The following is a 13,370-nucleotide window of genomic DNA, read 5'->3' as shown; positions in this document are numbered from 1 at the left end:
TGCTAAGTATCAAGGTAAATAAGATTAGCAAAAAGGAAAGTAAAATGCAAGAAATAAGGTTTTTATCATTTCAATAAATGGTAAATCACGGTCCTGTTGCTTCTGAACTGAATCTCTGTCCCCCTAATAAATTGGTGGCAAGTGTAAAGTCACCAGTCTCTCCCAACCCTTCACTTTGGGGTTGCCAGGAGCTAGGAGGAATTTTCCAGATGTGAGAGGTTCCCTGGGTCTTCTGAAAGGAGGCAAATGAAGACAGACCCATGGCCTACAGGGTAGCAGCTCTGGCTTTGATAGAAGCTGATATTTTGTAGTTTCTCAGTTGCAGAATGGTTAGAATAACCATCCATGGTGAAGACTGCATCTACCCTTGTCCCTCCATAAGCTGGCACATCCCAGCCTGCTTTCCACTCCTTAACTGTCTTGGAACTTCCAGCTCTTGTGGTTCTGTGTCCACACTGTCATTAAAAGGCTACAATAATCTAAACAAACAGTTCACTGAATACATGTGTAAGCTACCACTTTCCTCCGTGTGTAGCATCTGCACAGCAGATTAGTGTCCTCTTTAGGAAGCAGTCAGGGATCTCTTTGTTTCCTTCTTTCAGGTACAAGGTGAATGAATCCATTTGGAAACCAGCAAATTCACCCTCCCTTCCCCCCCCCCCCCCCCACAAACTCGAATTCTTCCAGCCTACATCTCTTGACAATAAAGAGATAAAGCTCGGATGCCCTATATGATGAAGAACTGAGCCTGTTTCTTTGCATTTAAGTTTTCCTAAATAAATTGCTTTTGTTGTTTAAAGCTGTGATGAATGGAGACAGAGGGCCAGGTTGGTCGCTGGAACAGTACAATGGATGTAAGAAGGTTTTTTTCTTTGCCATATAAATCATTCACATTGTTTAAGGTACATTGATCAATCTAATGGCTTGTAATAGGCTCCTAATTGCCACTAGGAAAGTATTGCAAGCTTGCATCTGAACGTGAAATGGTTCATGATCTGAGCTGAAATTCACCTTAAGTCTGAGTTGCAATAATTACAGAACACAGAAAGAGCATAATGAATGGCTCCCCTTCTTTCCTTGCCCTAATCCCAGGACAGGGTGAGAGGGAAGAAGAGAACATAGGAATGGGGGTCTGGCATATTTTCCTCTACCAAAATAGCAATTCATTAAATGGCAAAAGCTGCAGCAGGATTTATTGGTCATTGTGGACCGAAGAGAACTTTGTAATGCCAATCATCCTGCCTATTACGCTGCCACATATCTCTATCTCTAGATAGACAAGCTTGCTTAATCACAATCAACATTCTGAGTCACGCCTGGCTAAAAGAGTGGTATAAAAAGCTAGGAGGGCACCGGAAGCGGGATGCTAGGAGGAACGTGGGGACAGGACTCTTCCGCGGTGAGGCTGCTCCGGTGAGGCACCCGCGCGTTGCCCTGCCCGCCCGCTGCTGCCGCTTCCCCGCGGCCCGGCCGGCGCCGCCGGGGGAGCCGCGGGGCGGAGGAGCCGGGCGGGCCGGGGCGGGCCGGGCGCTGCCAGCGACCGCCGAGCTCGCCGTCCCGGCCGCCGCTGCCCTGCTCCCCGCACACACCTCATTACCGAGTCAGCAGAGCTGCTTTAATGGACTTGTGTGGAAAGGCGGTTTCACGCTCTATAAACGTTGGGTCCAAGCGTTTACTAATTAAACTCTTTCTATTTAGAAACACCTGCGTTTTAAGAAAGCTTTCTGAACGCTAGCAGTAGCTGAATTTCCAACCTGCTGCAGCCTGAGCTTGTCATGCCTAACCTATACATCGTAACAGCACTGGAAAGCATGTGAACCGAGAGGTAAAATCCTCGTACAATGCTCCTCGCACAATGTTCCTCAGACTTTCCTACCAAGGCAGAAAACAAATCTATGATGCTGTTGAATAATCTCCCAATAATTGTAGCAATTAAAATCATCATCCAGTCTGCAGTCACCTTCCTTCCTTTGACACTAGTCTTCCCTTGAATTGTTAACGTGTCTCCGGCTGAGATAAACAGAACAAGGGAGCTTTAAAATACACAGTCCAAATAAATTTAGCGGAAGAGAATTAATTCCAAAGACACGCTTTTGACTGCGTTCAGTAAGCGACAGGATTTCTGAAACTATTGTGCAGATTTTTTGAACACAGGGTAATATGGGTCTCCCTGCTACTCCTAAACAGTGTCACCTTAAAGATCGAGAAAAGAAGAAAGCCCAGCCTGATGCTCCATCTCGGGGCTCAGTGTGTGGGGGGCAGGAGGAGAGGGGAGTGCACCATGCAACAAACATCATATGAAAGATCAAGCAGAAATTGTGGGAGAGTGCCATAATTTTAATTTAAATTCCATGATCTATTTGATCCCAGTGCTCATTCCCTTTTTATTAACTATAAAATATTTCCTTCTAATCAAAAACTGCACTTCATCTTCACCCACAAATGAAAAACTCTGTAGTGGAAAGAATTCAGTGGACTCAACAGGCACCAAGGTCTGTATTTTAACACTATCTCTATATATCCTTCCCCCTTGTAGTAGTCTTGGGCAGAATAGTGGGGAAGCCTTTTCCTAACTGAAGTTATTAATTTACCACCAGGTACCCCTCTGAGTTGCTCTGATAATCAATGCTGGCTTCTAGATCACGTAAATGAAGAGTGCAATTGAGGGGGGGAGGGCGTTTCGCACGGAAGAACTGTTGCTAAAAAAAAAAAAAAAATCTGGCAGGACGTAATTATTTATCTCGCAATGAGCAGTTTGCCTGTTCCCTGCCCATATCCCTTCTGTTTGGCAGAAAATTAAGCTGCTTCTCTTAAACTTGGAAGGGTTTGACCCCTTCCCACCCGTAACATTCAGGGGTAAAACTCCGTGCCCCTCCTAGAATGCAGGGGGAAATTGTGCAGCAACCTTACATTTAACTGCTGCTAAATCGATTTATTTGGAAAATATTTGGCAGCTCTTTCCCAGAGCTCTTTTTGAACAGACGAGCCATTTCATCTGATGCTCTTGAATATAAACCCAGGAGCTTCCCAACCATCTGTAATGAACGAATTGTTTCCCAGCTCTACCTCCTAAAGACAGCAACTTTAGTAGTTGCACAGATCAAAAGACACTCGTAGAGAGAAGATGGGAAACAATATTGTTCAAAGGAAGTGAACTGTTGCATTTAATTAGGCTATTCTTTATTAGTATTCATATTGAGATTTTTTTTTTTTTTTAGATTTATGTTGATTTAACTGTAATGTATTTATGATGTAAATATATTCTGAGATGAAAACGTCACGGATCAATTGTAAAGGACCCGGATACATAATTTTAAAAAATCAGTTTCAGTTTATATGAGGTTCTCACCCCACTTTCGCTTCTTAGTCAGATTTGTTTATGCAGAATCGACATTTAATAGTGCTAATTGCACTCCAGTTAAATTGCCCTGATTGCAGAAAGGGAAGCAATTTTCGTGCTCTCTGTCTGGGTTTGGAAGAAATTGTTTTATATTCACCTCTTTATAAAGAAGTGGAGATAAGGCACCGAGCCTTTGCACAAATTGCACTTATGGGCTGACTGGCAGCATTCAGGCTCTATAATAGAGCATTATTTGGCCGTTTTGAATAATGTAAAGCATTTGCTGAAAGCTATTCTCGTGAAAATTGCTTTAACTTTTAAAAGGGTGATGATTCACTCCAAACCAGGCCTTTGTTACATTGTCATTATCCCCCCAAATGTTTTAACAGTCAGCTCAACACTTTAGCATAACACATTGATCTTTGTTTAAAAACTCGATTTTTGGAGTATGAAAAAAATCTGTCAGAAAATACTTGACCCCCTAAAGATTTTAGCAGCGTTCCCCCTTCCGCCGCCATTCGCTCAGCCTTTCCACCGCTTGCCTCGTTCCTGCGGGTTTTAGTTACTTTTCCGACTACAAAGGGGCGAGGAGATGGATGTGCGGCAGGCAGAGCCGCCCGCCAGTCTTCAGGCACAGCAGAATCCCTACTTTGCTGTGGGAGCGCAAGCGGGCAGCAGATGCCTTTACTCGCTGATGTAGAGGAAACATTTTTAAACGTCACGCTCTCGATCTGCCTTCCAGCCGTATTTTATTGATGACTTTCCCCAGGATAAGAGGAAAGACCCTCTCCCCCCGCCGCCCTGGGGCTGGCCAGGAGCGCCGCGCTGCCACTTGACGACCACCACGGCAGGCTCCTGGGAAGGGAAGGAGCGGGTTTCCCCCGGAGAAAAGGAAGAAGGGAAGAAGGAAGGAGGGAAGGAAGGAGTCACCTGTTGGGCGATGGCTCCCGGGTACCCCTGTCGGACTCCTCGCCTCCCCCGTGGGGGTTATGTCGCTCCCCCCGCCACCGCCTTTCTGCCGCCTCCACCCGCCGAGCGCTACAGCCCCCCTGGGTACAGCTGCCGCTCAGGATCTGCTCCGGGCAGACCTTTCGAGGGAAGGCTTTGCCATGCACTACCCGGACCCTGCGCCGGCTGCGAGTCAATGTGGAAAGAATTAAACGCAGAACAGTATTTTCTCCTACTGCTCCGACTCTATTTAGTACCCGGCGACAAAAAGGCGAGCGCCCTTTGAAAATGGCCTTAGGCGTTTAAATAAAAGATAATCTCCAGGGACATCCTTCCTAGCATGGCAGTAGTCCTATAGATTGCATAACACAATGTAGAAAAAACCGCAATGCCCACCTTATTTAAGCACACACATAAATATATATATATTTGTAAACATGTAAAGAAAAGCGAAATGATAAATCTCAAATTCCCGGTTTCTCCATCTTGCTCCTAAGCGATGCCTATTTTGCATCTGCTAGAAGGTTTTACACTCTATAGCTGAGGCGGCACCGAGAAAGAAATATTGACTGAAATGCAGAGCAAGGGCCCGACATTGACTGAACGCACTCATCATATTTCTGGTTCAGAATTGTACTCAGCTGTACTGGGAACGGCAAAAAGGAAGGGGAAAAGCTCCTATTCCCATTCTCACAGAGCCGACCGCGATGATGAAAAGTTGCACGCCTATTGATCTTCCGCGGGCACAGTACGGGCAAGTTCTAGCCAATTACTTAAGAAGCCTCCATTAATTACAAATCAAAGGGACTAGCTTGCAAGACATTGAGGAGCCGAGGTTTGGACTTACATTTCGCACATGCAGAGAGCAGGTAAAGTCTCTGTCGCTCACTGGGTGCGTGGAGTGTGCACAGTGCAGAGGCCACAGGCAAGTGCTAGGGAGGCTTATTCCAGCAGCGCCCTAGCACTGCTAGGAGGGAACAAGCCTTCTGCCATTAGCAGCACCGCTTCCACGGGAGTATATGAGGCTTGAAAAACGTGCTGTAGGCTGCGAATTTGACTTTCAAAGTGTTTTGCTGAAGATTACTCTGTAAAATAATATCCTCTATCTTAAGCGACAGGATGTCAAATGCCTCTCGTTCCATCTCCCGCCCTGGTACAGGAGCAAAGAGATGCCTGGCGGTTCCCTGCCTCTGGAATTTTTTGGCACTTTATATAACCACAAAGCCTCCTCAGTTTCTTTTGCAACGAAAGTAAGAAATACGTTGTGCACGAAATTACTTCTGGCATTTAGTAAAGAAAACAAACAAAAAAATTTTAACGTGTTTTCACAGAATGTCATTAGGCGCTGTTAGGTTATTTGTATCCAACACGGACAGCTCCCCAATGGCCTGAAAAGGAGGCAAAAGGCCTGTTGAATAAAAGCGACGCAGGTATGGTTTACGGGCCGCGAGGATCGCAGGTGGCTACACCAGCAGCGAGGCATCGGACACCTCCTGCACAGTTTACAGGAGACGGCGGTGCGGCGTCAGGCGTGACACCAGCCCTCCGTCGGCGCTGACCTCGCTCTCTCCGGCGGGCAGGCGGTGCGGGGGCGGCGGGAGTCGCGGCCCAGCGGGAGGCGCGGCCCAGGGCGCCGGGGCCGGCGGTAATTGCGGAGCGGCCGCCGCCACCACGGGCCGGAGCGGGGAGTTTTCTCCCCGCCCGCTGACTGGCACGCGCCCCGCGCCCCGGCGCCGGCACCTCCGCGCAGCCTGATTGGCTGCCGGGCCGCTCCGCCCGCGCCCTCATTGGGCGAGCGCCGCCGCCAGCGGTACTTCAAAGCGGGCGCTGCCCGTACTCAGGCAGAGTTTGGCCCCGCCGCGCCGGAGTGTCCTTAGTGCCGCCGGGCAGCGCGGGGCGCTCACCGAGCGCCGTCCCCTCCGCCCCACCGCCCAGCCCACGGACGTGCTATGGCTACGTCTATCCTCGGGGTAAGTCGCACCGTGCGCTTCCTCGCGGCTTCCCCCTGGAGAAACTGTCGTTGCCGCCGCGTTGTGGCTGCCCCTTGCGCAAATCGCGTGGACCCGCGGATGGGAGGTGATCCCGGCCCGCCTCGGGGGATTTCATTGCGGGCTGCCCATCGGGTCGTTCCCAAAGAGTTTAGCCTGAAAACTCGCTGGGCTGGAGAGAAGCCGTGATGCTTCTGCTCTCTTTTGTTTAGTTGTTGGTTTGGTTTGGGAATTTTTTGTTTGTTTGTTTTTTTAACTCGAACTACGCTCGATTTCCAAAGATTTTCGCTGGCCCGGCGTTGCACGAGGCGACAGTCGGAAGGCTCCGCACACTGCTCGCCTTGCTGCCATCTCTTTTTTTCCGTCGCTCCTGTACGGTTGCTCGAGGAGACGCCGCATTTCGTTCCCACGGGATTTTTGGTTTAACGGCGGTACGCTCGAGCAGCCCTTTCGGAACACGCGTGTCGCTTGTCCCCGTCGGGACCCGCTTGCGCTGTAAATCTCTCGGGCCATGAGACCGGTGCCCGGCGGAAAATGAGTTGCGCCGAGCGTGGCAGGGTTGGAGCCCTCTTCTAAAATAAGAGAAAACTTTTCCGCTGTACCGCTCGTTGCGCCGCGGTTCTACCCGCGTTGTCGTGTCTCCGCGGGAGCCTGGCGAGGTGGCAAGGGTTAGGCTGACGGGCTGGCTTTGTCTCTTCCCGCAGGAAGAGCCGAGATTTGGAACGACTCCCCTGGCCATGCTGGCCGCCACCTGCAACAAGATCGGCAACACTAGTCCCCTGACCACCCTACCCGAGTCTAGCGCCTTCGCCAAAGGGGGCTTCCACCCCTGGAAACGCTCCACCTCTAGCTGCAACCTGGGCTCCAGCCTCTCGGGCTTCACGGTGGCCACGAGTAGGGGATCCAACGGACTGGCCAGTGGCACGGGCACCGCCAACAGCGCCTTCTGCCTGGCTTCCACCTCGCCCACTTCCTCGGCCTTCAGCAGCGACTACGGCGGCCTCTTCTCCAACTCGGCGGCAGCGGCGGCGGGCGTGTCCCCGCAGGAGCCCGGCGGGCAGTCGGCCTTCATCTCCAAAGTGCACAGCTCGGCGGCCGAGAGCCTCTACCCGCGGGTGGGCATGGCGCACCCGTACGAGTCCTGGTACAAGTCGGGCTTCCACTCCACGCTCTCAGCGGGCGAGGTAGCCAACGGAGCGGCCTCCTCCTGGTGGGATGTGCACACCAACCCGGGCTCCTGGCTTGAGGTGCAGAACCCGGCGGGGGGGCTGCAGAGCTCGCTGCACTCGGGCGCCCCCCAGGCCTCGTTGCACTCCCAACTGGGCACCTACAACCCCGACTTCAGCTCCCTTACCCACTCCGCCTTCAGCTCCACCGGCCTGGGCTCCACGGCCGCCTCGCACCTGCTCTCCACCAGCCAGCACCTGCTCACCCAGGAGGGCTTCAAGCCCGTGCTGCCCTCCTACACGGACTCCAGCGCGGCGGTGGCGGCGGCCAGTGCCATGATCTCGGGCGCCGCCGCCGCCGGGGGCGGCTCGGCCCGCTCCGCCCGGCGCTACTCAGGCCGGGCCACCTGCGACTGCCCCAATTGCCAGGAGGCCGAGCGGCTGGGGCCGGCGGGGGCTAGCCTGCGGCGCAAGGGGCTGCACAGCTGCCACATCCCCGGCTGCGGCAAGGTGTACGGCAAGACCTCGCACCTGAAGGCGCACCTGCGCTGGCACACGGGCGAGCGGCCCTTCGTCTGCAACTGGCTCTTCTGCGGGAAGCGCTTCACCCGCTCCGACGAGCTGCAGCGTCACCTGCGGACTCACACGGGCGAGAAGCGCTTCGCCTGTCCCGTCTGCAACAAGCGCTTCATGCGCAGCGACCACCTGAGCAAACATATCAAAACGCACAACGGGGGTGGTGGGGGCAAAAAGGGGAGCGACAGCGACACGGACGCCAGCAACCTGGAAACGCCGCGCTCCGAGTCCCCCGACCTCATCCTGCACGAGGGGGTGGGCGCCGCCGCCCGCGGACCGGGCAAGGAACCTACCGCGGGGCCCGGCGACTCCTAGGGGCAGCGCCGCCGGAGCCGCTCGGACTGTGCCCCGCGCCGCCCGCACGGACGGAGCCACCCCGCCGCCGGCAGCGCCCCGGGGTGGGCCGGTGGATGGCAGGGCCGGAGAGGCGCGGCCCCCGTCCCGCCTGGCCAGTAGGTACCGAGTGACACATTGTTCCGTTTCCCTTTTCTCTTTCTGTTGGAAGGCAAGCATCCGAAGAGAGGCTTAAGGTGAGAAATACAGCTGCAACTTTGAGACGGTCCCTCTGTATCTCATAAACATCTGTATAAATAGGGTTCAAAAAAGAAGAAAAACAGAAAAAAAAAAACAAACCACCAGATCGTGTTCCCTTATTTTTCTTGTAAATGTTGATCTGATAGGGGGGTTGGGGATTTTTTTTTTAATTGGTGAATTCCTGAAATTCAGGGAGGTTTTGGGGTTTTTTTTTGTTTTGGTTTTTTTTTTTTTTTTTTTAAATTTCTGATGCACTTTGTGGAAGTCAGTATATATGTAAAAGATATTTAAAATGTTGAGTTAACACTTCACTCAAATACATGTAAGTTAAGGTCTCTTAAAGAAATTAAATGCGTTTATCTGTATGGAAAAAAAAATCTTGACATATTTTCATTTTGGTATTATTAAAGGACTCTGAACCATATACTTACGGGTTTGTTCTTCTTCATGTCCCCTCCTTCCCCCCACCCAGTCCTCGCAGGGGTTACTTTTTTAGTGGAAGCCCTCGCACCCCTTTCCATCGTCCTTACAGTCACTGTGATTAAAAACATAGCCAACAGTGATACAGCTGGGAGGGAACGGAACCAGCCCCCGAGCCAGGCACACTGAACATTCTGTTCACTCTTTTCAAATCGCCTTTGCTTTAATTTACTTACAAAAAAAAAAAAAAAACCAAAACGGAGTCCGAGCCCTGCTACAGTCGGAAAACATGCTGAGACCTAAGTGTCTGGTGAAACCATCCCCAAAATCGAGTGAAGGCAAACTGTGTTGAGGAACTATTTATTTAATTTTAAAAGCCTTCAGAGCCACAAGGCTGTCTAGGCTGGGAGGTGATCTCGGGGGAATAAATCGCTAGAGTCAATACTCCGGAAAAGACATTTCATGCCTAAATGAAAATCTTGTTAAATGTTATTAATTTTGACTTAGAGCACACAGCAGCCCCCTGTGCCTTGTATTCCCTTATTAGGGATTCATGTCTTATCAAATATCTAATTAATCTCCTAGACATCATTTGTTCTGGCCAACTTTATCTCAGCTGGTCCACGGGGAAAACTCCGAATATTCTCGGTGACAAAGCTCCCTTGAAGATCCTTTTAATTGTCCAAATTAACTGCGCCAAATTTGCATGTCAAACGGTAAAGGGCAACCTAAGATAAAATGTAAACGTTTTAAAAGCCCCAAACTAAGCACTTGATTTGATAACTAGGCTTTTTAATGTTATGGAAGACAACTGCTCCTTTCCTTTTCAAAGACAGTTGATCTATGCAAATAGTGAATTGGAAATGCTTATGTCCCCATGCAGTCAAATGGTCCTTGCATGTTATTTGAATATCAGTGGCTTTGCTATTGAAAAGGTTCAAGGATGCTCTCTGACTTCTTTGTGATTACTCAGTGCAGCGTCTTATTCTGAAGAAAAAAAACTCAGGAATAATTAAAGGCTGGGCTAAGGCCTGGGAACACATTTGGGACAGGAATCTCATTTAGACAGGCTCTTTCAAAATAAGGCACAGTTAAATTGACCAGAAGGCAATTATTGAAATGAAAATTATTTTCACTCCCTTTGTCTCCTGACCACCAACCTAACAGCCACAGTATTTTTTTAAAGGCAAATTGTTAAATGAGATAATTGTGTTATTAAAAAAAAAAAAAAAATAGTGAGGGGAAAAAAAAGTTAATTTACTCTGGCCGGTACAGATTGGATGAATACAAATATTTTAATCCTCCATAAAACAGGGAATGCAAATAGCATCGGAAAACGGATTCTGCTGTCGGCCACCAACTGGAATAAAGACGTTGCGTTAAAGAAAATACATCTGCCGTGAATACTAATAACCGCGTCCCACCTCCTCCGCGCCACTGTTGCACAAAAGCGGCCGGGCAGCGCCGGCACCGCCTGTGCCCTGGGGCGGCGACGGGAGCCCGGCGGGCCGTTCCGCGGGCCGGGGGAAGGGAGCCTCCCAGGAGAGGCACCTCGCATCACAGCTGCCGACAGCACCTTCCCCGAAAGCCGCTCCGGAATTTTCCCGGCCAAAAGCATCCCGGCAAGGTGCCGGGTAGCCGGCAGGTTTCCCGGCGGGCAGGGGAGGGGAGCGGGCGCGGAGGAAGCGCTCGGGCGGCGGTAACACACAGAGCGGGCCGGGCGGCGGGACCCGGCTCTCCTCCCTGCCGGGCGGCCTGGGGGCTGCGCAGGAATGCACTCGAGCGGGGTGCTGGGCAGAAGTCAGCTTTGTTTTCGATTTATAATAAAACACATCAAAGGACACCATCCAGGTCCAGTTTCTGCCAGGCCGGGGTTACAATTCTCAGCTCAGTGATCAAGGACCTTTTTGCATTGCCTTTGCCCCTTCGGGTCAGAAAACGTCCATCACTTACAGACTCCCCAGAAACGAGGAAGGGAGCAGCTCTGGGCCGCAGAGCCGGTTCGTTTAACCAAGAAAATAGAAAGCGTGTCACCTTTTTAAAAAATAAATGACACCATTCTTTCGTAAATGTTGGAGATAATTATATGGTCTGGGGAACTTCTACACAAAAAAAAACCCTAAAGAACAAACGGTGTGAGAACCGAAAAATAAATCTGATTTCGGTCTTTGAATCCGTAGTTCACCTCTTTAGTAAGAGGACGCTAACCCGAGAGCGGGAGAGCACCGGGAGCAAAAGGGGTGCCCCCTCGGGCTCCAGCGGGAAGGGAGGAACAAGGGAAGCCGGGCTCCCCGCCGCCTTGGCCCCGTTCGCCCCGGGCTTACCCGTGAGCTGAGCCTAGCTCCCCTTTACATCCCGCTCCAGCTATTGCTGCCCATTCCCACACCTCGCGGACAGCAACTTCAACCCTGCTCCGTGAGCCCGTTAAAACACAGCAAACAACCAGCCAGTGACGGCAACCAACACAGAGAAGGTAAAATGCCAGGAAAAATTATCCACTAAATGTCATTCGATCGCCAGATCCCCCGTTCGCAGGAAGCGCGTCCCTTTTGCCCCCCGCGGCGAGTTACAGACCCAACGGCTCGTTTTACACTTAAAAGGTAACATTAATGTTTTTCTTCTAATGAGATAATATATAAACACCCGATCTCGTGCCTGGACAGCTTCTTAATTGAGTCTTTTAATTCAAATGGAAACTTTATCTGCGGGAGCTGTAATTTATTTGCAGCCATTATCTGTTCCCCAGGATCCTCTCCCACCCTTCCAAAACGCAGATGAAGGGAAGCTAACAGACAGCCCGCCCCTTTGAGTAATTGGTGTGCTAAGTGTTTATTTTAAGTGAGAATAATTTAGCTACAAATTTCCTCAAGGAATAACATCCTTCACACATTACAAAAGGAGAGCAGGAACAAGACCGAGCCCGCGCACCGGTCCCGCTCCCGGCGCTGCCCCGCGCGGGGCCGCACGGCGGCTGCCGGGCGCCACCTAGAGGCGCTCCCGCGGAGGGCGCGGGCTGGGGGCGCGGCCGGGGCGGCCGCGGGGACGGCGGCGCTGCCCGGGCCGGGCCGCGGCGAGGAGCCGGCGGCGGGAGCGCAGGCCGGGCTGAGGAGGCTGGGGTGGGACGGGGCCGGAGAGGGCCCTTGGGAGCGGGCGGGCTAGCGCGAACTTCTCTGGGAGACGGTGGGGCGGGACAGGCCCGCCGCGACCGCGCGCACACCCAGCCCGGGGCAGCCGGCCCGGTCTCGACGGTGCCCGGGCCGCCAGCTGGAGGGGCGCCGGGCCCTCGACGGGCACCGCTCCGCAACCTCCGCGCGGCCCCGCGGGCCGGCTCCGCACCTGCGGCCGGGCGCGGCTCCCGGCGGGCCCCCGCCGGAGGGCCCCGGGCGCGGCTCTGCCGCCGCCGCCGCCTCGGCGCCGCTGTTGTTCCACAAACGCGCGGCAGCGCTGCTCCCGAGATGTGCTAATTGGTACCTGGCTTGCAGGGCGCGGGGTCCCTGTCCGCTCCCCGGCACAAAGTAGGCTGCTAGAAAATTTGAAATTGCCTTTCAGCCTAAAGCTGCCTTACCTGAATGTCATAATTACAGTAATTATGTACATCCAAATTACATGCTAATTAAATTAGAATCAAATCGTTCTAAATCGAAATCAAATGAGGTAGCGAGAATTAATCAATGACAACATAAATAGAGAGCTTCCTTCAGGGATATTTATTGTACCGATCCAAGCAGGAGCCCCATCTGGGAGTCACCCGTCTATTTACTTTCGGAGTAGCAGTAATTTATTGCTCGGCGTTAATTCTAAGATACGAGTCCGACGGGGCGGCACAGCCGAAAAGCCGCCCGGGACCCCTCGCTCGAAGTTCCCCGCCGTCCTGCCCGGCCCGAGAGCCACCCGATGGACCCAGCACCGCCGGGAGCCCAGCTCGCCCCGTCCCGACGCAGCCCCAAGCCCCCAGCAGAAGAGCGCCCGGCAGAGCCGCCCGCCCGCCCCAGGAGAGCCGCCGGCCCCCGCTGCGGCACCGGGGAGTCCCTGCCAGTGGTCCTGCCCTCCCCGCCAGGGAGGGGGAACCCCCTCACGGCGCTGCGGCCCCCGCTGCCCAACCCCGTAGAAGGCTAACCCTATTCCACGGCTGTTACGAAAATAAATAAATAAATAACAAAATAACTATATCGCTAGAGCAGCTCTTACCGCCATCCGCGGAGCGACAGCACCTCCTGCCGGGACCTGCCGGCTCTGCCAAGCGCCACGCTCGGCCCGGGGCGGCGGCTCCTCATGGCCTCGCGGGCCGGGGCGGGGCCGGGCGCGCGCAGCCGCCCCGCGCCGCGGGCGGTGCCGGCGGGGCCCGTGAGGGCAACGGGCAAACACCGCCCCGGGCCCGGTACGGTCCGGCCCGGCCCA

General features: G+C 52.9%; 2 protein-coding genes across 3 annotated transcripts in view; one reads left to right on the top strand and one right to left on the bottom strand.

Annotated features, from left to right (window-relative positions):
- Positions 1-13,200, bottom strand: part of OLA1 (Obg like ATPase 1) — a 128,939-nt gene extending 115,739 nt beyond the window's left edge. The window contains exon 1 of one of the 2 annotated variants that reach the window (XM_088168024.1): positions 13,161-13,200. In XM_088168024.1, coding sequence (XP_088024150.1) covers positions 13,161-13,166 — 6 coding nt within the window. In that variant the 5' untranslated portion in view covers positions 13,167-13,200. Of the gene's footprint in view, positions 1-5,135; positions 5,231-13,160 lie in introns of those variants that run through there. The other variant, XM_088168025.1, reaches the window with a different exon arrangement.
- Positions 6,125-8,976, top strand: SP9 (Sp9 transcription factor). Its single transcript, XM_014880144.2, has 2 exons — positions 6,125-6,258; positions 6,981-8,976. The coding sequence occupies exons 1-2, from the start codon at positions 6,238-6,240 to the stop codon at positions 8,331-8,333; spliced, it is 1,374 nt and encodes a 457-aa protein (XP_014735630.2). The 5' UTR covers positions 6,125-6,237; the 3' UTR covers positions 8,334-8,976.
- Positions 13,201-13,370: the final 170 nt, after the last annotated feature.

Source organism: Sturnus vulgaris, chromosome 7 (genome assembly GCF_052056855.1).
Source record: "Sturnus vulgaris isolate bStuVul1 chromosome 7, bStuVul1.hap1, whole genome shotgun sequence".
Classification (NCBI taxonomy): Eukaryota; Metazoa; Chordata; class Aves; order Passeriformes; family Sturnidae; genus Sturnus; species Sturnus vulgaris.
This window is presented reverse-complemented; position numbering and strand designations above follow the sequence as displayed.